At 41.6% G+C, this 23,797-nt stretch overlaps 2 protein-coding genes across 5 annotated transcripts in view; one reads left to right on the forward strand and one right to left on the reverse strand.

The window, feature by feature from the left end:
- DLGAP5 (DLG associated protein 5) overlaps nucleotides 1-5,500 on the forward strand; it is a 47,588-nt gene extending 42,088 nt beyond the window's left edge. For 3 of the 4 annotated variants that reach the window (XM_005905046.3, XM_070377797.1, XM_070377798.1), the window contains 2 exons: nucleotides 543-592; nucleotides 2,919-5,500. In XM_005905046.3, the coding sequence (XP_005905108.2) occupies nucleotides 543-592; nucleotides 2,919-3,059 (191 nt within the window). In that variant the 3' untranslated portion in view covers nucleotides 3,060-5,500. The remainder of the gene's footprint in view (nucleotides 1-542; nucleotides 593-2,918) is intronic. The other variant, XM_070377796.1, reaches the window with a different exon arrangement.
- A 145-nt stretch (nucleotides 5,501-5,645) lies between these two features.
- LGALS3 (galectin 3) lies at nucleotides 5,646-23,565 on the reverse strand. Its single transcript, XM_070377799.1, has 6 exons — nucleotides 23,454-23,565; nucleotides 16,532-16,553; nucleotides 14,684-15,052; nucleotides 10,947-11,035; nucleotides 7,399-7,564; nucleotides 5,646-5,948 (listed from the first exon to the last, which is right to left on the reverse strand). Exons 2-6 carry the CDS (start codon nucleotides 16,547-16,549, stop codon nucleotides 5,793-5,795), a joined length of 798 nt encoding a protein of 265 aa, XP_070233900.1. The 5' UTR covers nucleotides 16,550-16,553; nucleotides 23,454-23,565; the 3' UTR covers nucleotides 5,646-5,792.
- Nucleotides 23,566-23,797: the final 232 nt, after the last annotated feature.

Consider the following 23,797-nt stretch of genomic DNA (forward strand, 5'->3'; position numbering starts at 1 on the left):
GAAAAATTCCCTTAAACTTTTTTTAGTTCTCTTCTTTTCCATCAAAGAACCTCAAACCTTTCTTTAAAATGTCCTTTTTTCTGCCCTAATACCTTTTCTTACCTATTTTGTTGCGATTGTTCTTCAATAGGAAATGGCTCTTGTGTTTATGTTATAATGTAATGTGTGATGGTTTCACCTCCTGTTTTTACCTGTTACCCTATGGTGCTGTTCTGGTTGGGGCCTAAGGTAAAATAAACATTATGACATTGAGCAGACACTTAATGCACTTCTGCTATGTTCTTATAGCGTCTTTTGGGTACCTTTAAATTACAAGCATGAGATTTATTTAGAGAAGACTTAGTATACTGAAATTAAGGATGAGAATTTTACACAGAAATTTAACTACATTTAAAAAGATATTATAGCATAAGATGGCGCATATTTTTCTTCGCCTTTGATATTTGGAAGTTTTCATATCTTTTAAGTCTGTCCATTTCTAACAACCCTTAACTGCAAGAATATTCTTTAAAAAGTTAAAAATTCTTTTTTTTTTTTTTCAGTATTATGTGATAATAAAAGTCTCACTACTGAATGCCATCTTCTTGATTCAGTAAGTTTTCAATTTATTTGAAAAGTTCTTTGTATTTTAGATATGTTTTATAAAATGAGTGTTATTTTTCAGTTTATATGCACAGTTTAAAATGTACATCCTGTCACTATTTACTCTGAAGTCCTTTTTTGTTCATTTTTTTCTCAAAATGGGAAAAAATTTTTCATATACTTTATAGTATGCTTTAGTATTAAACTGAAGATTTAATTCTTTTTATGGTTTATGTATCAAATTTGTTGTGACAGATTGGTTGAATACTTGAATATCTAGTATGCTCAGTATTTCTCAGTGATGCAAGAGAAAGATAATGCAAGATTTATACCCTTTTAAAGTGTATAGTTGAGAAGAAAATGTCTATCCTATCTTCAGTCATCAATGCTTATTTTCATTGTAATTCTTTTAGATTGCTATTTTTATGTCCTGTTATTTTATTTGGAAGCCCCCCGACCTTTACTTTTTAGTGACCTCTTGCCTCTAAGTCTACTCCAACATTTGCCTGTCTGTGAAGCCTTCCTGTTAAAGCTCTCACCTCTCACGTTTCTCTGTAGACAAAGGCATACAGTACATGCAGTACACACATTTAATCTCTTTTTGAGAGTTTAATATGAATAAACTATTGCATTCGTAAAACATACGATGCTTTCAGGAATCTATTTCCCTTATTAACTGGAAGCTTCTCTTCGGGCAGAGAAACTGATTCCTATTCCCGGATGCTGGCACCGAACAGTAGGACATAAATGGAAGAGTCTCCCTTGCCTACTGAGTGTCTGCAGCGCTGGTTTTCAGCCCTACTCCCGGATATTTTTATTTCAGTGATCTGGTTTTGGATGTTCACCAGGCAATTTATGTAGCCAGGGTCAGCAACTCTGGTTTACAGCCTTACCTTGAAATTTTCCAGGAACAATTGTTAAAATGAGTCAGGGAATGGGCTTTTTTTGCTAATCTTCAATCTCAAAATATAAAAAATTCATTAAGGCAAATGATAAAGCAACAATTTTTGTTAGTCTCACAAAGCCTGACAAATGCTTGGCTTTCTTAAGCCACAAATTCCTTAAGGACCTCTGACTATGTTGACTTTTATTATCTTTCAAAGCTGACTTCTCCATATTCAGCCTCTGGGCTCGCTGCATCTCAGGAGCAGAATGGTTCCTGTGACATGCGCTGTTCATTCTTGGTTTCAGCCTTCTTTACTCAGAGGCTGACACCTCGGCGGACAGGGATTTCAGCATGAGGCCAGTTTATAGAACCCTGATTTAATCTCGTCCCCAGTTCTCAACTCTAAATGATTGGTTCTGATAATATATGATATTATAAATAAGTCTAGAAGTTAATCATAGCATTCTGTTTTTGATATATTATTAGTAATATAATTAAAATTGCTTCACAGTTATACATTTTCTTGTTGATAAATCTTAGTATCTTATAACTTAGTCTCCATGTGAGTTATTTTCCATTCCCATAAATATTAGGATTTATATTCTAGGATTTTTTTTAATAGGTATACCTTTAGACTCACATTATTACCAGCTCTGTGCATAATTTAAACCTGAAGTAGGGCTTGAGGGAGAACAAAGAGAAGGATCCTGGCAGGATCACACCAGTAAAAGATCTGTTAATTACAATGATGTGGACTAGGATGTGTGGAATCTGCATAAGTGGCCTCAGTTTTATTCATCCTGCATATGTTACTGAAGTCTGTCACCTTTTAAGGCATGTATTCCTTTTTAAAAATTTTTATTTTTTTTACTTTATTTTTAACTGGAGGATAATTGCTTTCCAATGTTGTGTTGGTTTCTGCCACACAAAAGCATGAATCAGCCATAAGTATACGTATGTCCTTTCCTTCTTGAATCTCCCCCTCACCTCCCACCACATCCCACCCCTCCAGGTTGTCACAGAACACCAGGTTGAGCTCCCTGGGTTATGCAGCAACTTCCCACTAGCGAGCTGTTTTATATATGATAATCTGTGTTTCAGTACTTCTCAATTTGTCCCACCCTCTCCTTCCTCCACTGTATCCAGAAGTCTGTTGTCTATGTCTGCATCTCTGTTCCTGCCTTGCAAATAGGTTCATCAGTACTATTTTTTTAGGTTCCATATATCAGGTATATATTCCTAATATACTTTTCAATTAAAAAAAAAACTATATTTTGAAATTAGATCCATAGGGGGAAGCATAACATTATGTTACTACGAATTTTATCATTGTGTACAAAAAATGTCATTTATATTATTAATTAATCCACTACTAATTTGAAAGATTGAACACTCACTTGGTAAAACTCTTGATACTTACTTTAGTGGCTTCTCTGAATTTCTTCTCTAGCCAGGCCTAAACTACAGTAATACATTCATTCAGGTGGAGAGAAGACATCAAGAACAGACCAGACACATTTCCTTTGGTGGTAACCTGATTTCCTTTTCACCTCTGAGGCCTCTCAGTGGAGAACAACCAGAAGAATTTTAAATTTAAAAATAAATCCAGACATTTTTCTTCATGTTATCAGTGCTATGTTCTTAGAATATTGAAAAGTTGAAGAGTGTTTGTGTTCACTGCTGTTCAAGCCACTTGTAGACTGTTGGCCCTCCTTAGGTGGATGCAGAACCTGTGGATACTGAGGGCCTGCTGTTAAGAGATGTAAGCATCCTTGAATTTTGGTATCTGTGTGTGTGTGAGGAGAGGGGGTGATCCTGGGATCAGTCCAGCCACCCGCCTCAGGATTCTGAGGAATGATTGTGTAATATTTTAATATTCAGTGTTCATCAAAGTGTATTTTAGATATGATACTATTTCTCAAGGGAAGTGGGGATATGTTGTATATTAACCAATGCAGAATAAAAATGTACTGTGCCTTGCCTCTCTTGTTTAAAATGTATAAGCTTAAGTTAAGTATACCTACTCAGAGCTTACTAACATTCTTCAGTTTAATTGAAATATAATGTTAAACTTTGACAAATATTTGCATTCTTTTATACTTTATTCTTAATTTGAACTCTTAAATTTGTTGATATTGAACAGCTTGCATATTGCATTTTCAGGGTATGTTGAGTTTCTTTAGATATCAATCAGTATATTTGAAATACTTTCTCCTTTATAAAACTCTTGACTATAGGATTGCAGAAGACAGGGCCATCAGTACAACAGAGCACTAAGATGACTCATAGTAGCGAAAGCTTGCCATCAGACCTGGGGCCAGTTATTTCTGTTTGCAAATGAGGTGAGTGTTGGAGGTATTCACCAAACAAGCAGCAACTTTATGGATAATTCTTTAAGATGAGGGCCTTCCAAACAAGAAAGGAAAAGCACATCCACTTTTGTTAGAGGAAGTTGTGTTGGGCTTGTAGAAAAGACAGTATTATCAAAGTTGGGAGTTTTCTAAGGGTCCAGGGCCATGAACATGTAAAAGAGATGAGTACAGAGCAACCCTAGACTTAGAACATATACAAAGCAATATGTAATATAACAATAAGATAATATTTGCCCTCAAGGATAGAGTCAGTGTGTGCATGCTCAGTTGTGTCTAACTCTTTGCAACCCTGTGGACTGAAGCCTGCCAGGCTCCTCTGTCCATGAGATTTTCCAGGCAAGAATACTGGAGTGGGTTGCCATTGATAAAGTAGATGAGAATAAAACAGTATCAGTCAGTAAACATGATTTTTTTTTAGGTTTAATAAGATGTACTGTTGAATCACTTAGAAAACTTTTGGCTGTTAAGTAACAATGCAGTGAACTCCAATTGGCTTAACAATAAGGAAGTTCATTATTATAATGTTGTCATGGTGATTTCAGGCACTTTACAGTCAACAGCTCAATGATGCATCAAGGTCTAGCATCTGTTCACAGTTCATTCTGGCGTCCTTGGTGTCAGCATCTCTAACGCTGGGTCCTTTGGGGTGATAAGATGGCTGCTAGTGGTACTCAGAGCTATGTCCTTCCCTTTAGTTTGGTTAGGCCAACTAATGCCACATCTCCATCTGCATCTCATTTGGGGTTTACTTAATCAGGATTCCCTGTTTTACCTGGGATTATACCTGGGTAAAACCAGGACTGTTAGGTAGCAGGGAATGAGTCAGGTAGGCAGCCATCAATATGCCCTACAACTAGATGGAGTGTCCTTGGGCTACTGGATTCTAGACTTACGAGGTATTAAGAAAACCTTTAAAGACAAAATGAAAGAAAACTGGGTAGAACCAGAGCTTTTCCAAAAATGAAAAAAGAAATGGGATGAAGTGAAAATATGAAGGCCTGTCCCCCTGTTAACAACGCTAAAGGATCATCCCAGCTCAGAGTCCCTGTAGGGTAGACTGAGGCGTGGATGCTCCACTTCTCTCTCTGCCCAGTCGTGTACTTTCTGGTCTTCACAGCTGTTGAGAGAAAGGGCATATACTCCCTCATAAACCTCCTGCATTCTGATCTCTGCAGGAGATCATGGTTGAGAAGATGGTACTGTAGAAACAGCAACAGATCAAATAATGTTTTGGTTTTCTATAAAATGAAGTGGTCTGAGCATATCCTAGTTTTGAAATTATATTAATCTTTGACCCTCCTGGTAATGAAGAATGTTAGAAAGGCATGGTTGATAGAGCATTGACAATGGGATTTTCAAATAAAAACCTACTTTTTTCCTTCTACAAATCTGGAGATTTCATAAAACCAAAAGAACCCATAGGAAGATCGATATTGGTATAAATTAATGATTTGAAACCGTGAAGTATAGTTTAGAGAGAGAAAATAGTTACAAGAAGTCCAAAAGGTCATATGTATGTAAACTTTGCTTTTCTTATTTCCTGAATATGTTTCCTTAAGTAAGACAGTAGGAGAATGGTTTTTTTTTTTTTGTAGTATCTATTGGTTTTTACCAAACTCTAGAAGAGAGAGGTTAATTTTGTGGTAGTATTTACTCCTGATTTCTTTTTAAAAATATAGTTTCAAATATTGGAAACTGGGAGACTCTAATGCAGTATTAACACTGCCACATATTTCTTTTTCCTTTAAGTCCATTGTGTATTATCAACAATAAATTGCCCCAATTAAATTACATATAAAGACAAGTAACTCTTAGAATATTTATTAAATCAGTGATTTACAAGAAGGACATTGATCAATAAAGGTAAAATTTTTCACTCAACATGAACCTTTTAAATGTGTAAGGTTTACGTTCAAATTCATTTCTTTAAAAAAGTATCTGCCCATTTAAGATTATATCATAGTGTGCGAAGCACTGGTCAGAGTTATGTCACCAGAAATTCCCAGCGTGCTGATTTCCCCGAAATTTTTCACCCGATGATTGTACTGCAACAAGTGAGCATCATTGACTGCAACCTTGAAATGGTCAGGTTCAACCAGCACTTGTATCTGAAATGGCACATACACAAAACTGTTAGAAATGCCCATTCCTTTTAAAACCAGTCTGGCCTAACCTCAGGGTGTCTAAAATTTCATCTTTCTGATCACTTGTAGAACTAATCAAAGTCAGAAATGCTAACTTTCCAGAAAAAAATAAATTCCAAATTATTCAAAGATTTAAATGGAACAAAATGATAAATTGTTAAAAGGATATATAATTGAAGCCACAGAGGAAAAGATTAATCATTCCTCTACATAAAAACTTAAAGCTTTTGTATGGTCTCAAACACTGAAAGAAAAATTAAAAATAAATGCTAAAGTAGGAATTCTCTGTTTAGAGAAGTGAATGTTATGAAGATGGATAATAACCAGTTTTGGCAAGAGTAAGAGAAACATAATCTACCAGTAGTTAGAGGATGCATTAATTCTAACATCATTTTGGAAGCAGCACTTTGGCAATATCTTCATCTTAATTTTAAACATATATATATTTTGAATAAAATTACTTTTCTAGGAAGCAAAGATGTATTAGGATAGTTATCACAGTATTTTAGTAAAATAAATAAAGCTTTCCAGGTTTTGTCTGTTTGTAATATTTCCATACTCCAAATTTTCATCAGTAGGGTACTGGTTGAATTACTGCATATCTAAACAATGAAGTATTATTAGGTGACAATGTTCTGAGAAGGAAAGATGTCCACCAAATGTAGAATATAGACCCTGTTAGTCCCTGTCCCTGAGGAGCTGATGGTCTAGCTGTTTTATTGCCCACTGTATAGTCAACCCTAACCCAACATTGTGGACCTAATATTTGTTGAAGCCATGCTTAAAAATAAAAAATGTGTTGCTTGTCATAAGAAAACACTGGAAAGATAACTCAAGTTGTAACTTTTGTGAGGATGGGAGAAGGGTAAAGGATGGAGGACTTTTTAGTAAAAAAAAAAAAAAATCTAAATTTTTCTTTTCATAAACAAGCATGAATTAATTTTAGAGTTTAAAAAATTTAGTTTTGATTGCCATGCTAACCATGCAGTTTTAAGGAATGAAATCTCAGCCCAACTATATCATAAAGACTTTTTAGGGGACTTCCCTGGCAAGTAGTTAAGACTCCTTGCTTCCACTGCAGGGGGAGCAGATTTGCCCCACAGGCCTCACATTACAGCCAAAAAAAGAGAGATTTTCTGCCTTTTAAATTAAAGATGCTATGTTTCTCATTTCCAGAAAATCAGTTTAGGGTTGACTAAACTCAGAGGGCTGGTAACAGGGACAATGGTGAGGTGCCTAAATGGAGTTGAGGAATGTGCCACTATTTCTGAGACCATTCCCCTGGGATGGGGAGCAGATGTACTAGTTAGGTGTCCCAGGACAACTGATGAAAATTAATTTCCAGTGTGTTGTGGTTTAAGCTTGATTCCCCATGAGAAATATACATTATCAACATATAATAGCAATAACTTACTTTGAAAGGTTTACCACTTTCAAATGGGAAAACCATTTGTCTTTCTTCCTTTCCCCAGTTATTATTCAGCTTTGAATTGCAAACAATGACTCTCCTGTTGTCCTCATTGAAGCGTGGGTTAAAGTGGAAGGCGACATCATTCCCTCTCTTGAAATCTAAAGCAAGTCTGTTTTAAGTCAAAAGTCAGAGTTAGTAAAATGATTCGAGTTGTACATTTGTATCAAGTGAAGAACATATACTTTTCTAAAGAGCAAGTCATTTATAAAGTACAGGAAAATTTTCTAAACAGAAAGCAAATAAACCATAGAATGGGTTCAAACTGGAAAGTACACTGGGCCAAGTCCAGTAATTCTACCTCATGTGTGGGATGTGTGTTCCAAGACCCACAGTGGATGGCTGAAACCACGAATAGTATTGAACCAAATTATCTGTCCAACTATACACACATACTTTTTCCTATAAAGTTTAATTTATAAACTAGGTACAGTAAGAGATTAACAACTAATAAAATAGAAAAACTATAGCAATATATTGCAAAAGTCATGGTCTCTCTCTCTCAAAATATTGTATACATTTAATACCTTTCCCATCTGAATTAAACATTTATGCACTGGGGTCATAATTTCTACAGTTTGAGATATGACAAAAAAAAAAAAAAAAGCATGAGTTTCTTTTTCCTTTCTCACAATTTCATGGGCAAAGGATTTGTACTTACTGTAGATCTTAGCAACCTCAGTGTATAATTGTTTTCTTTCCTTATTGAGTACTGACCCCTTTTCACTTCAAGAGAGCCCTTTACAGCTTCTCTTTGGCATATGTGAATTGCCAGCATCACTGCCCTTGCTTTCGGGGCCGTTATTATGTAAAATAAGGGCCATGTGGACACAGCACTGGGGTACCATGACAGTGGATCTGATAACTAATAGACCAGATATGCAGCAGAAAGGGATGGTTTCACAGCCTGGGCAGGATGGGGCTGGACAGCATGAGATTTCACCATGCTGTGTACAATGTTGGCAACTTAAAACTTATGAGTTGTTTGTTTCTGGAATTTTCCATTTAATATTTTCAGACTGTGATTGACCTTGGGTAACTGAGACTGTGGAAAGCAAAACTTCAGATAAGGGGCAGTACTATATTCGACATACTACCACAGTATCCTAGGGTAAACAAGACAATACGTGCTGAGTTTTTAGCCTTGTCTTTGGTTATATCCTATTTACCTGTATTTCCCTTTTTACTATCTCTACATATAAACATGATCAAGGTTTCCTTGCAGAGGTTTGGGGCCACTTTGAGGGCACTTTATACCTGACATTATGGAAATACGGCTACCTCTTTCCTGCCCTGACAGGTTACTTTCAATCCCTGTTAAAAGTAAACCAGTCACATAAAGTGCTATCAAATCCCTGGCTTCCTCATAGTTAACTGGAAAACCTGGTCCTAAAACAGTAAGAATGATATAACATAGTTAATGTTCAGTATCCTGTTGCTGAGTTGTAAAGTCATAATAATAAATGTGTTAAATATTCTGTGATGTGAAGTGGAATTAATGGAAGTGCTGGATAAACTTTCTATCCTGATCTCTCTCCTTGGATGTTAATACAAACGCAAGTTCTCTGGCTGTTAAAGCACTACCCTTTGCACACGGTTTCTCAAAAGTGTGCTCCCCAGAGCACTAATATCAGAAGCAGCTGGTCCTGTTAAAAAAGCAGCTCTTGTTTTAAAGCAAGGTCTGCATTCTAGACCTATTAACAATGATCCTTTGGGTGTTTTCATTCACCCAGTAACAGATACATACAACCATCAATGATTAAATTCACAGAAAAAGAACCATATAGTCAAATGGCAGTAGAACTTGTATTTGACTTAATATGCAATGCTTGTACTTTCTCAGCAGTGAAAAGGTAATTGTCATCTCTACCACTTCCAGGATTTTTCTTCTTTCATGCGATTCCTCACATAGATTTTGCAGCTCAAAGCAATACATTTCTCAGTTTACTACCGCTCTAATCATTTCAACCAAAATTGGTTTTAACCTACCACAGTCTCTAACCTTTCTAGTGGTGGTGGTGGTGGTTTAGTTCATAAGTCATGTTAGACTCTTTGTGACCCCATGGACTGTAGCCTGCCAGGCTCCTCTGTCCATGGGATTTCCCAGGCAAGAATACTGGAGTAGGTAGCCATTTCCTCCTCCAGGAGATCTTCCTGACTCAGGATTAGAGCCCGTGTCTCCTGTGTGGCAGGCAGATTCTTTACCACTGAGCCACCTGGGAAGCCCAACCTTTCTAGTGTGATAGTCCTAAGTAAAGCAAAGATGGCATTGTGGTCTGCTTAACAGCAGCTGCCTCAGGAGAGCCGATATTACCTAATCATGAGTGCTGCCTGCACAGGATCAGGGCTCTGGGTCCTGTGTTATTTTGGGAGGCAAGGTGGATGAGGATACAGGCAGAAGATATATTGAGTATATGTTTTGTAACTTGCTGTGAGACCAGTTTGACTGTGTAGGGAAGTACTGTGCTGAGAGAAGCTGTCTAGGCTGTGTGGAAGGAAGAGCTAGCTTAAGATAGTGACTACCACGTAGAACAAGAGGAGGCTGGCTGGAGGTGGAGTGAACTGGTTGGCTGAATGTAAAATGATCCGATCAGAACCTGTCCACCTCCTGGTAACAGAGGAGGTTGCTCCCGCTGATTCACCAGGATCAGAGTGACAGGTACTCACAGAGGCTATTTACAGAATTAAATAAACCTGTGTACACAGCTTGGAGAAGGAAATGGCAATCCACTCCAGTGTTCTTGCCTGGAGAATCCCAGGGACAGAGGAGCCTGGTGGGCTGCCATCTCTGGAGTCACACAGAGTCGGACACGACTAAAGTGACGCAGCAGCAGCAGCAGTGTACACAGCTTGAATTTCTACCTTTTGTGTATCGTCTATAAGACCCAGAAACAGATTAATTAATGGCTGTAGGAGCTTTAATGGTACCACCAACCTCAAGGACAGACATACTGAACACCTTCAGGATATATGTAAATATAACCAGTGGTGATAACCAGAGTCTGGTGTCCCAAGGCAGCTGTAAATCAGCATGGATTTTCTGAAGTGAACTCAAAATCTTAGCCCCTTCTAGTTCACCTCAACCAAAGCAGTACCAATGGTGAAGACTGATTTATTTTGACCAATTACTTTGTCAAGTTAAAACTTTAACTTGTAAAGTTTTTTCAAACCTTTTAAGTAAATAGTGTCTATTCAGATCACTGGGGTTCCCCACCTTGTCACTTATCACCGGTAGACCAGGCCAATAGTATGAACACGGAAAAGGCAACCAAGCTCACAAATCTGAGAGTGTATCATGACCGTCACAGCTACAGGGAGATTGTACCAATATGAGGACAGGAGGTATAATATTTAAGCTCTCAGATCAACTAGGCATCTTTTTCTTTTTGACCCAAGACTTAGCAAGGGATTTGTCCTCTTGGTGAGATTGATTACAGATCACCCTTTATTCCAAAATCAATCAATATGTTAGACTTGCTAATTTTGCTCTTTACCTGTTCGCATTGGGCTTTACTGTACCCAGGATTGTTATCAGCATGCGAGGCCTGATTCCTCCAGGAAAAGGCAGGTCATAAGGCACATTCTGAGAATTAAAAAATGCGTATATATCAATAAAGAGTCATGTTCTGGGGGACTTTCCTGGCAGCCCAGTGGTTAAGATGCTATGCTTTTGCTGCAGGGGGTGTGAGTTCAGCCTAGTTCACCCCAGTCAGTGAACTAAGATCCCACATGCCATGCAGCTACCCAATCTCCACCCCCCTCCAAAAAGAGAGTCATGTTTTCTTGAGGGAAGAAAGAAAAAGACATTGCTAGAGTTCAACCACTATTAATATATGTGAATAACATGTAACCCTACTTTAAGCCATCTTTTCAGACTCTCAGGCCACCTTGTCCAGGGCCTGAAGAGCAATGGCTCCCTACACAACTACAACAATCAAGAAAAAGGCCATCAGTTAATTAGTGCCAAAGACAATATGTTCCCTTCTGGAGACTGTATCGCTCATGATAAGGACCATCCTAATCTATAACTCATCCATGGAGCCTGTGTTTTGGAAAGGCTTAAGCTAGACCTTGCAATCATTTCTGTGCCACCCTTAAGATCCTTGTCATATGACATGTTCATCCCGGAGCTCTGCTCCCTGCAGGCAAACACCGTGGCACCTTCCCGGCCTCTGAGGTGCTCTGATGTTTAATTCACACACGCCCCGTGTGGTGCTTTGAAGGTGGCAGGTACTCAATGTTTGTCGAATGGGAACTTTCCAGTTAATACCTTCCCCAAGTCATTTGACAAATATTTACTGACCGTCTATGTTCAAGGTGTTATAAATATTTCCACTGCTCTATCTTGGCTTCTTCTGTTTTTCCTTTAAGATTGTTTCCCCCTGGGTTCAACCATTGCCCAAGTCTTTTTCTCTCTAGCTCTGATCTGATCTGTTTTAGTCTTGTGCTTCTTCCCATCTGGCTTTGCTATTGGTGCCACAAATCCAACCAGTGTGAACTGCAGTGGTCTCCCCTGCCTCTCCCCAATCTGATCCCCTTCCTGAGTTCCTGGTTTGGGCTGACCCTTGGCTGGCATTCTCCTTGTCCAGCCTTGAAAAGCCAGAGTCGTTTCTTGACTCTTTGTTGTTGGTGTTTAGTCACGGGGTCATGTCTGACTCTTTGACGACCCCATGGACTGTAACCTGTCACGCTCCTCTCTCCATGGGATTTCCTAGGCAAGAAGACTGGAGTAGATTACCATTTCCTTCTCCAGAGGACCTTCCTCACCCAGGGATCGAACCCGTGCCTCCTGAATTGGCAGGTGGATTTTTCACCACTGTTAAAGTGCTGTACTCAATATGTCAGAAAATTTGGAAAAGTAAGCAATGACCACAGGACTGGAAAAGGAACATTTTCATCCCAATTCCAAAGAAAGGTAATGCCAAAGAATGTTCAAACTACCATACAATTGTACTCTTTTCACATGCTAGCAAGGAAATGCTCAAAATCCTTCAAGCTAGACTTCAACAGTATGTGAACTAAGAACTTCCAGATGTATAAGCTGAATTTAGAAAAGAGGAACAAGAAGTCAAATTGCCAACATCTGTGAATCATAGAAAATGCAAGAGGATTCCAGAAAAATGTCCACTTCTGCTTCATTTGACTACGTGAAAGCCTTTGACTGTGGATCGCAACAAATGAAAATCCTTAAAGAGATGGGAATACCAGGCTACCTTACCTGCCTTCTGAGCAATCTGCATTTAGGTCAAGAAGCAACACAATGAACTGGTTCAAAATTGCAAAAGAACTGGTTCAAAATTGCAAGAGGAGTATGTCAACGCTGCATATTGTGACCCTGCTTATTTAACTTCTGTACAGAGTACATCATGTGAAATGCTGGACTGAATGAAGATTGTTAGGCGAAATATCAACAAGCTCAGATATATAGATGATACCACTCTAATGGCAGAGAGTGAAGAGGAACTAAAGAGCCTCTTGATAAGGATGAGAGAGGAGAGTGAAAAAGCTGGCTAAAACTCAACAATCAAAAAAACTAAATCATGGCATCTGGTCCCATCACTTCATGGCAAATAGATGAGGAAAAAGTGGGAAACGCAGATTTTATTTTCTTGGACTCCAAAATCACTGCAGATAGTGACTGCAGTCACAAAATCAGAAGACCCTTGCTCTTTGGAAGAAAAGCTATGACAAACCTAGACAGTGTATTAAAAAGCAGAGACATCACTTTGATTCCAAAGGTCTGTATAGTCAAAGCTGTGGTTTTTACAGTAGTCATATACAAATGTAAGAGTTGGACCATAAAGAAAGCTGAGCACCAAAGAATTGATGCTTTTTAATTTTTGGTGCTGGAGAAGACTCTTGAGAGTCCCTTGGACAGCAAGGAGACCAAACCAGTCAATCCTAAAGAAAATCAACCCTGAATATTCATTGGAAGGACTGATGCTGAAGCTGACATTCCAGTACTTTGGCCACCTGATGTGAAGAGCTTACTCATTAGAAAAGACCCTGATGCTGGGAAAGATTGACGGCAGGAGGAGAAGGGGGTGACAAGGGATGAGATGGTTGGATGGCATCAACAACTCAATGAACATGAGTTTGAGAAAACCCCAAGAGATAGGGAAGGACAGGGAAGCCTGGTGTGCTGCAGTCCATGGGGTCACCGAGAATCAGACTCGACTTAGCGACTGAACAAAAACAAGACTTAACCACTAGATTCTGGGGTTCCTGCTCTTTAATCTCTTTCCCACTGCCTCTTCCTTCCAGAATTTCCATATTCCTGTCTCAACTGACTACCTGTATGTGGTCCAGGTCCTGCACATCACCTCTCATGCGCCTAATGCTGTCTCTCTGCTCTCCTCTAAGCTGACCAGTAAGCAGAGCAAATACTCCCTGTGCCATCACACTCTTGAAAGGGGCTGATCTCACACTGCTATTGAACTCTTTTCTCATAGCTAGACTGCTTCAAGATGTGTCTGGAGCCCCCAGAGTTGGGTTTTATGGTTAGAATTCATTTATTAAAATGAATTTTAATATAAATGAAAATTCAATCCTTAGATCACAAAATTATCTTTAGAAGGTTTTTAAAAACCAGATTACTGTGGTTGCCCCAAATTTCCCCTCTCTGACCATGGGAAGGTTGTATAACCCTGCCCTATTTCCTTATTTGCAAAGTGGCGATAATAACAGTATCTTACAGGGTGCTTATGGAGTTGAATGAGAGCATCCATGTCGAAGCACACAGCTGACACATGTTATATATTCAGTGTTTATCAGTAATAACAGCCATTACTATGATCTTGATTTATATTAAAGCTGCTTTACAGATGCCTTCAAAACACACATTAGCTTCTCTTTAAACTAACAGTACATACACTAAACACCGGAAACGAATTTTTCTACTGGACCAACATACACTGTGCCTGGTCCTTGCAAAATGGCTCTAAGCAGTCAGTTTCAAGCTTCAGGTCTCCTGAAGCCTGATGACACTACCGCTCCAGACAATTACCATTTTCCTTCTTTCTTTTTTTTTTTAATATTTATTTATTTGGCTGTGCTGGGTCTTAGTTGTGGCATGTGGGATCCAGTTCCCTGATCAGGGGTCGAACCCAGGCCCCCTGCACTGGGAGCACGGAGTCTTAGCCACTGGACTGCTAGGGAAGTCCCAGCCGTGTTCTTTATTAACGTGGTCCTGATCACGTTGAAGTTTACTAAATGATTCACTCCATCTTACCAGTGGTCCGGAAGGGATGCCATAGGGACCGGCAGCAGGGTAGGCTCCAGGAGCACTTGGCTGTGCCGGAGGTGGGTAGGCCCCAGGTCCGGGGTAGGCACTCGGTGCAGTTGGCCCAGGATAAGCAGGTGCTGTTGGGCCAGGGTAGGCCCCAGGAGGTCCCTGTCCAGGGTAGGCCCCAGGAGGTCCCTGTCCAGGGTAGGCCCCAGGAGGTCCTTGTCCAGGGTAGGGGCCAGGAGGGGCCTGTCCAGGGTAGGCCCCAGGATAGGCCGCTCCTGGGTAGCCTCCTGCCCCAGCAGGCTGGTTTCCCCATGAACCAGGCCAACCTTGGGGGTTTGGTTTTCCAGACCCAGATAAGGCATCATTAAGCTGGAAAAAGAGACATTAAAAAAATTATAGGATGAAAAACAATCACAACAGAATTTTCAGGAATATGTGATCTAAGAACGAGAGGGATGTGGTGAAGATATGAAATTCATATCAATAAAATTTTTCCTACCTTTTAGTTTTGAGTTCCTAAGACTAAAATTTGACTATGGTATTATACATGCTTTATCACTTTACTCTTGCCTCCCATCATCTCAGATCATTGAGGGTTGCCTTTTTGTAATTTGCAAAAGTCAGGAGCTAGCCATTCTCTATGTAAAAACACATACTTTCTAACTGACATGAAAAAAAAAAAAAATCACAAAACTCAGTATACTCTTGGGCTGCAAAACCTGCCACCGAGCTGGTCCTGGTTGCGCTGGCCTTCGCTTTGCGGGATGTCTACTGCACTTTGGGTTCGCCAGGTAAGTTACCACTTGGTGGCATCCAGGCTAGTACCAGAGAGGCTGCCTTGTACACAGGGAGAAGCCTGCGATGTGGAGTCAGAAGGTTTGGTTTAAAATTCAGTGCCATCCATCAAGAAATCCAGTGTTATCCATCAAGAGCTCCAGAATTTCAGAGCCATCATGTCACCTGTTTCGGACTTAGTGTATTTGCTTGTAAAATGGGGATAATGATCTATTTCATATGATGGTTGTGACAAACAAGTGAGGCAGCGTTTGGGACGGCTCTTTACAGACTGCGAGACCGTGCCAGTGTTGGACTGTGTCCTTTCTCTCCAGGAAGAAACTGCTTTCTCCCTGCCTGTTTTATACAGTATTTAGCACACTGCCAGGTGGTACATGGAAGAGGTCCAGTAAAGACTTCTACGTTGACCGAATATGATCTGCCAGGATTGTCTTTGATGCATTGGGAACACAACCCTAGATCTGGTGTAGGGGCAACACAGTGAGGCTGTGAAGGGAGCCCATGTGGCCTGGGGGAGGGAGAGAGAAACAGAGGGCTCTGTGATGATGGAAAGCAAACTGGATTTAGAAAACAAACCTGAGCAGAGCTCGTGGCTCTAGGTGACGTGTCAGTCCATTAGGAAATTTGGGAATACATAAGCATACTAATAGGAATTTGTTTTGGCTGCTTCTTACTCCAGCATTTGGGAAGGGAGAAGGAGTTGAGGGCACTTTAGGATTAAAAAAAGTCTGGTTGCTCAGAATGAACCACACTGCCCTTTGCTCAGCTGGCTTCTCAGCTCCCACCGGCAGAATCCATCAGCTTCTGTCCTAGGCCTTTGGTAAAAGGGTTACTGTTAGTGAGGCCTGTCTCTGCCTGGCTTTCTTCCCAAACCTGTTGCTGCAAAAACAAGACTCCACCTAACAAGCCCTCATTGGATAGATGAGGCCAGAGGAAGCCACATGGTGGGAGAGTTAAACAGGAAACTTGAGTGGTTAAAAAACAAACAAAAAAACCCTCATCCTGCATGAATGTATATATATTAAGGTAGGAAAACAGACATAAAACACTTACCGAAAAACCGTCTGCCATTTTCCTGAAAGGAGAAAAAAAAACAGGGGTTATCATTTGATCTTAAAAGATTTCACTGGTTTCTGTATGAACATCACAAACAGCTCATTGCACAGGTCAAGTACAGGCATTCTCTAAACACAAACAAGTCCATTCTCCAAATATGCCAAAATCAATGGTGGGGAACCACAAAAATGTCTCAAAGGGTGAATGTCTCCACCTGAATCACCAGGCCCTATTTAACTCATAGCTGAACTCTAATCACACTATTTTGTGGCTGAATCCTGGAAGTAACAGGCTATACAGTGCAAGTGGCAGAGCAGGAAGTACAGTACTCTGCCGTTTCCTAGGTAACAAATGTAAACAGTCCTGGTTTGTCTTTGGTTCTCCTTCACCTACCTTCCTGTGCTTTTTTTTTCCACCACCACATAAAAAGTGTTCATCAAATGAATCTTGCCCACCTCTCCTCAGGTTCCCACTAATAGCCCCACACCCTCTTCCGGGTTTTAGAAGGAGGCCATTGGTTCTTCCTCCTAGTGTTTGAAAGACAGTCTCTGCCTTACCCACCCCAGTGCCCAAGACATAGCTGCTACTGCCCACTTATTTCTTCATTTGCACAAATGTGTGCCTGTTCTGCGCCAGGCCATAGGCGGGCTCAGGTCTGGGTTTGAAGATGGAATTGGCTAAGATGTATCATCAAAGGGTCCAGAGGCCAGAAAGGGTCACAAGTAATGGGTGCTGTGAGCCAGAATATGTGCTACAGGAAGTCACAACTGGAAAGAAGACTTCTAACAGGGACAGTGTTGAGCGAAACATTGAAAGAAAGGTGAGACTGGGGATATGAAGCAATAGCGAAGAAAGGCGAGCACAAGATGTACTGTTTTTTTTTTTTAAAGGTGTTTGTTATTCCACATGAAAATATGTGGCAGTATAACAAACCAAGGTTTAAAAAAAAAATGTCAGACAATTTGGAGGAAAATATTTTGGGGTAGGATGCTACCAAAGAGGGCTGGCCTTGCCCAAAGCTGCCTCAGTGGGTGGCCATGAGTCCATCATTCCTGCTTCTCTGGCTCCTCCCTCAGTGCCAGTTCCCAACAAACAAGATGTTCTACACTTGCTCCCGGAGCTGGTGCTCTGGCGATGAGGAGAGGAGGGCAGCTTGGGACTCCTCAGGCCTGGGTTATTTTCTCCACCCAGAATCACCTGTGCTATGGTCAAAGTTACCTGGATCTTCAATAATCAGAATCTTTTTCCTTAAGTTGTCTACATGTGTGTGCTGAGTCACTTCAGTCATGTCGGACTCTTTGCTACCCTATGGACCATAGCCCATCAGGCTCCTCTGTCCTTAGGATTCTCTAGGCAAGAAAACGAGTGGGTTGCCATGCCCTCCTGCAGGGGATCTTCCTGACCCAGGGATCAAACCCACATCTCTTACATCTCCTGCACTGGCTGGTGGGTTCTTCACCACCAGCACCACCTGGGAAGCCGTAAGGTGCCTACTTGTTGAAGTTATTCAATTATTCTAAGAAATGATCCCTTAAATGGTGGCTACTTGATAGGTCCTAAAAATACAAAATACTAGACTTTTTGGTAAAACAAAAGCAGACAAAAAGTCCTCCTAGAACTTAATGTATGCTTCACTTATACACCAGATATTTTATCTTACTCTGCTGTTACTTATAATACAGTTCAATATTACCTTCTATTAATTTTTTTATTTTTGCACATCTCTTTTTAAATCTGGACATTCTCAAACATATTTGGATACACTCAGGTTATCACTGTGCCCATCTTCCAACTTGGAAACTGCAAGTGATCTAATTGGGAAGTCACAGTGACTTTCCCAGGGCTTGTTTCACTGCGTTTAGTATATAATATTCGACTCTTTAACGCAAAAGTTGGTTCTCCTCTATACTTCCTTCCCCAAAAGACTGCCACTGCCTAGAGAAGTGTGCTGCTACCACAGGGGGAACTTAAGAGTTGTTATAGGGACTTCCTTGGCCATCCCGTGGTTAAGGCTTCTGCTTCCAATACAGGGGGAGCAGGTCTGATCCCTGGTTGGGGAACTAAGATCCCACATGCCTGGTGGCCAAAAAACCAAAACATAAAATAATATTGTAACAAATTCAATAAAGATTTTTAAAAGAGTGTAAAGAGTTCTTACAGAAAAGGGAAAGAAAGGACTTTTTTTTTTTTTTTTTTGGCTATGCCGTGAGGCATGTGGGATCTTAGTTCCCCAACCAGGGATGGAACCCATACCCCCTGCAGTAGAAGCACAGAGTCTTAACCACTGGACTGCCAGTGAAGTCCTTTGAAAGGATATTTCTTAAGTCAAGAGCTTTGGACGCCAGAAAGAAACAATTTTGGACTTCATAGTAGGCAGAAAGTTTAGTTCTTTTGATTACACAAACTCTTCCATTCCTGAGCAACATAGCAATGACTTAGCAATAACTTTTTAAGTGTTTTGACTTCTTTTAAATATCCCCATTGTGCTGGAGCTTATCCCTGACCTCAGCATCACTGACATTTCAGGTGGGATACTTCGCAGGGACGGGCTCTTCTATGCATCATGTGCATCCCCGGCTTCAACACACAAGACGACAGCGGCAAACCCCCTCCCCCCACGCCTGCACTGTGATAACCTAGAATGTCTCAAGATGTTTCGAAATAACCCTGGGGAAGCAAGAGGATGGCAAAATTGTGTCTGGTTTGAGAACCACTGGCCTGAGTTAATGAGGATATGTATCCTCAGATAAAAGTACCCATTCAGGTCAATAAAAAACAGAAAGGCAGTTTCAGTTGTTAAAACTAGTTAAAGCTGTACCTCTGGCCTCATAAAGTGTCATTAATATGTGTGCTTAGTTGCTCAGTCATGTCCTACTCTTTGCGACCCCATGGACTGTAGCCCACCAGGCTCTTCTGTCCATGGGGATTCTCCAGGCAAGAATACTGGAGTGGGTTGCCACTCGCTCCTCCAGGGGATCTTCCCAACCCAGGGATCAAACGCAGGTCTCCCACATTACAGGCTGAGCCACCAGGGAAGCCCATCTTATTAATATAAATCCAGTTAAACTTAGATATGTTTAAAGGCTGATCACAACCAGAAACTCATGCGAAGACAGCTAGCCCAAAATGTAACATTTATTCTTTTCCAAGTCTCTGTTCAAACATATTCAGTTTATTTTGGATTGGAGTGGAGTGGGTTGCGGTCTCCCTCTCCAGCGGGTTTTTTGACCCAGGGATTGAACCTGGGTCTCCTGTATTGCAGGCAGATCCTTTACCATCTGAGCCACCTGGGAAGCCCCATTTTCCAACTAGACCAAAACAACTGGAGAAGCCAAGCAGACCCCACTCTGTTTCCGCTGTGTTTCAGGTAACACCAAGGGGGACGGTTTGGATTGTGCTCTGACACATGAGAAGCCCATTAGAACAATGACACCCCGTATCTGTGTGATGTTTTCAGTTTATAAAGCACTTTCACACACCTTTCTTATTTTGATTCTGATAATAATCTTATGAGATTGACAGGGAAAAGTTAACATCCTTACTTCAGAGGTGAGGAAACTGAGTCTCAGAGAGTTAACATGGTGGCCCAGAGTCATTCTGTCATTGGCAGGCAGGGACCTGAGTCCAAACGCCCTGACTCCTAAGTCTGACTGATTTTATACTAGTAGCAAACCTCACACTTTGACATTTTAAAGTATAGTCCTTTGGAAGTATTAGTTACTTCATTTAGAAATTAATCCTCTGGCTTACTCATTTGGAACTGCATAAACATGCTGAAATTGTAAACAAAAAAAGAGATCACGTTTTTGTCAGAAACTAGCTGGGTGACTCATGCAGCGTGCAGTGATACTGAATATAAGGATGCCATTCTGCACAGTCACTTTGCTAATTATAACCACATTTAAACTGATAAAGCTTGCTTTCCTAAAAGTTGGGTATGCATTGTTTTGATTATATCAACTCCCAACCATCAGCGCTCTGATGGAAAGGTTTCTAACCAATGTTCTTTTTAAATCAAGGTTAGCAACCTTAGAACGTAAAAGGAGAACCAAAAAATAATTTTAAAAAATCTATTTGGATAAACATCTTCCTACTTGCCTGGAAATTTTCTTTCTTTTTAGATGAGTAGCCTATATAAAGAGACAATCAAATGTTAAAAAGAAAAGGGGGAAAAAAAAACTTCCCACTGTACAGATACTATAGGTATGTGAACTCTGGCATTCCCAGAATCAGAGAATTTTGAAGTCAGATAAGAAACACCACATCAAAGGCAAAAACATTTAAAAAATACTATCTGAATCGTCACATTTGGAAAAACCTACAGGAATTAGTTCAGTATCACTTTGGAACAAGGAATTTAAACATGAGTCAGAATGCAGACCACTTTTAATCTGCTGTTAATTGCAGCTTTGCCCTTTAATAAAGAGTTGCTATCCACTGTACTATGTTATTCTAGACCCATGTAGCAATTAATTCAGTTGCCTGGATTCCCAGGAGGACTTCTGAAATTTCTGCCCACAAAGGGCCCCAACTTTTATAAAAGCTGTAAAGGAAGTAGATCATAAACTATTTCCTCAGAACCCCAAGCACTGCCCACACTCCTCTCCAAAGAACACAGGAGAGGCGGGCTACTTTCTGGTCTTACTGAAACATGAAACAAGGCTTCAAAAATGCTTATTTGCAAAGCCAAATTCAGAGATGCTAGTTAGGATAAAGGAAACTGGTCCTTTCCTAGGATTTCTTTTTCATCACAGTTCCTCAGCCATAAGGAAGTTAAAGTTACTTTGTACCTCTCAGTTACTGATTTTTTTTTTTTCCCCATATGGAAAAGCTGAATATCAGTCAAGAGAGAACACATGATACTTAGTCAGCGGCAAACTGGAATTACTGCCCTGGCAGGCTTACCACTCAGAATTTAATGAGAAGAATTCTTTCAGGCACCAGACACAAAATGTTAACTAGCTGTCCTCAGCAGAAGCCTCTGTCCCAAACTAACAGGAAAGAGAGGCTAAGTTTTTGATCAGTTACCATGAGTCTCAGGTACAAGAAGTTTACAAGCCCACTGGTATTTTAGGTAACATAAGCACCTCAAATTTTATTATATGAACATAGATCTCTACTAGGGATAACATTTAGAGTCTGACTGAAGAGAGTTCTAGGCAAACAGTATCTAAGTCATAGGTGAGACCAATAACGGCCTTTTGAACTCACTAGCAATAAGTAATGGAGAAGGCAATGGCACCCCACTCCAGTGTTCTTGCCTGGAGAATCCCAGGGACGGGGGAGCCTGGTGGGCTGCGGTCTATGGGGTTGCACAGAGTCGGACATGACTGAAGCGACTTAGCAGCAGCAGCAATAAGTAAAAAGTCTTTTTATAAAGCTCTTCTGTGTATTTGTAGCATAGCAAAGTATCATTGACTAAAGACCTGTCAACAGAGCGAGACTAGCCTACTACATTTTAAAAAATGAGCTGGGGTCAATCTATCAAACAGTGCTCCTCCTCTTCTGCTTCTTATGTAACTTGGTGAGGCATCCACCTAATATTTCTAAGCTCAAAACATTCAAGACCCGTCATCAAACTTCTCCCCAGAATATGGAGAGAATGCTGATTTTAAGCAAAAGCCCCCCACATGATTAATTTAGGCAGCTCCAATTTCCCATAGATTAAGGGTGAGGCACAGTCATCAAAGGGATGGATGACACGACTCTAGGGATTCAAAGACAATGTCTAAAAAGGACATTCTTGTGGGACAATGAATTTTATTACTGAACTTTTATGGAAACACAATTTCCTAGCATGAAAGATCAACTTTGTAAACTTGGGGCAAGTGAATCAGAATTTTGGAAGTTGGTGAAAATTTTTTCTCATGCTCTGTGCCAAGTGGTCAATTCTTATTGCCACCGTTTTCTGCAGAACAAAATGAGCCTCTCTTCCATTCCTTTTCCAGAATCCTAGAAACAGACAGGGTCACTGAAGTCAAACCGTCCTCATTGTCCAGCAACCCAACTCCCAGGAGTCACTTTACAAATATTCCAGGTATCTGAAATCAGGATCGCTAAGGGCAGGGCATGAAGCCTAAGGCAAAACCTCAACCCCAGTGTCCCAGAGCTCCTACTCTTCAAAGAGCAGGCATGTTTGTGCTTTGATATGAGCAACTCACAATTTAGAATATATTCCCAAACATGTTTTAAAAGCAACCCCTCCCCACCTCAACTAGGGCTCTGCACACTCGGACCAACATTCAATTCTGCCACACCCCACACGTCCCCAGCACAGGTCTGAGATCGTTAATGCTCAAATCTGGACTGGGATTTGCAAAAACTGAGGGTGTGCGGTCTTTGCCAAGCCAGGCACATGCCCACTCAGCCTTGGGGCAGCACCATTTTCTGCGAGGTCAGCATGCAGAGAGCGGCTGCAGCCTCGGACTGTTGACCTGTAGCAGAACACATCCCCATCCCACAGCCAAGCTAAGAGGCGAGGAACCGCCCACAGAGTGCGGGGGCAGTCTCCACCGTGGACGGAGGCAGGGGCACCTGGTTCCTCCCGCCCAGCTGAAGCAGGCAGCTGGGAGGATGCGCGCGCGCCCACCACTCACCACCGGCCACCTGGGGCGCGGGGCGCGAAGCCCGGGCTGAGCCTCCCAGTCGCCAAAGAGGGTGACACACCCGTCCATCGCGAAGAAATGAAGGTGAGTTTTTTTAAGTCGTTGCTAACTTTCCTCGAGTCTCAGACTCCTCTTTTGAGGGCTCGAAGCCAAGGAACCTGGGCCCAGAACGCGCGGTTCCCCGGGGAAGCCAAGCCCCGATCTCCGGCTCCCGCCCAGCCCGGCAAAGGGGGCCGCGCACCGAGCAGCGCCCGGGCGCCCTGGCCTTGCAGCAGGCGGGTGTGCACTCCCGTCCCGGCGCCCCCGCCACTTACCCGACGCCTCTGCACTGGCTCGCGCGTCGCGGGGGAGGCTCGGGCAGAGGCGGTGTGGTCCTGCCGGGGCGGCGGCCGGCTCTGCGCCTCAAATACGCCCGGCCCGGCACGCCTCTCCCGGGGCGGGGCCGCCACCCCGGCCGCCCTCGGCCTCTCCGTGCGAACTAGGCTGGGCGAGTCCTGGCCCCGCTGGATACCCGGGCGCCCAGGCGCCGCGGATCCAGGACGCAGAGGAGACGCCTGACTCAGGACGGCGGTGGGTGGGACCCGCGGCCTCCATCCCTTCAACGTCCAGTCGGTCCCCTCCGCAGCCGCCAGAGGTGGGGTTCACCGCCCTCTCCTTA

Source organism: Bos mutus, chromosome 10 (genome assembly GCF_027580195.1).
Source record: "Bos mutus isolate GX-2022 chromosome 10, NWIPB_WYAK_1.1, whole genome shotgun sequence".
Taxonomy (NCBI): Eukaryota; Metazoa; Chordata; class Mammalia; order Artiodactyla; family Bovidae; genus Bos; species Bos mutus.

Excerpts from the sequence above, each read along its gene's own strand:
- LGALS3 (XM_070377799.1), bottom strand. Across the intron at positions 7,565-10,946 it reads GTAAAGCCCAATGCGAACAG|ACTTGCTTTAGATTTCAAGA; the intron begins GTAAAGAGCAAA and ends GACTTAAAACAG. Across the intron at positions 5,949-7,398 it reads AAAGTGGTAAACCTTTCAAA|ATACAAGTGCTGGTTGAACC; the intron begins GTAAGTTATTGC and ends GTGCCATTTCAG.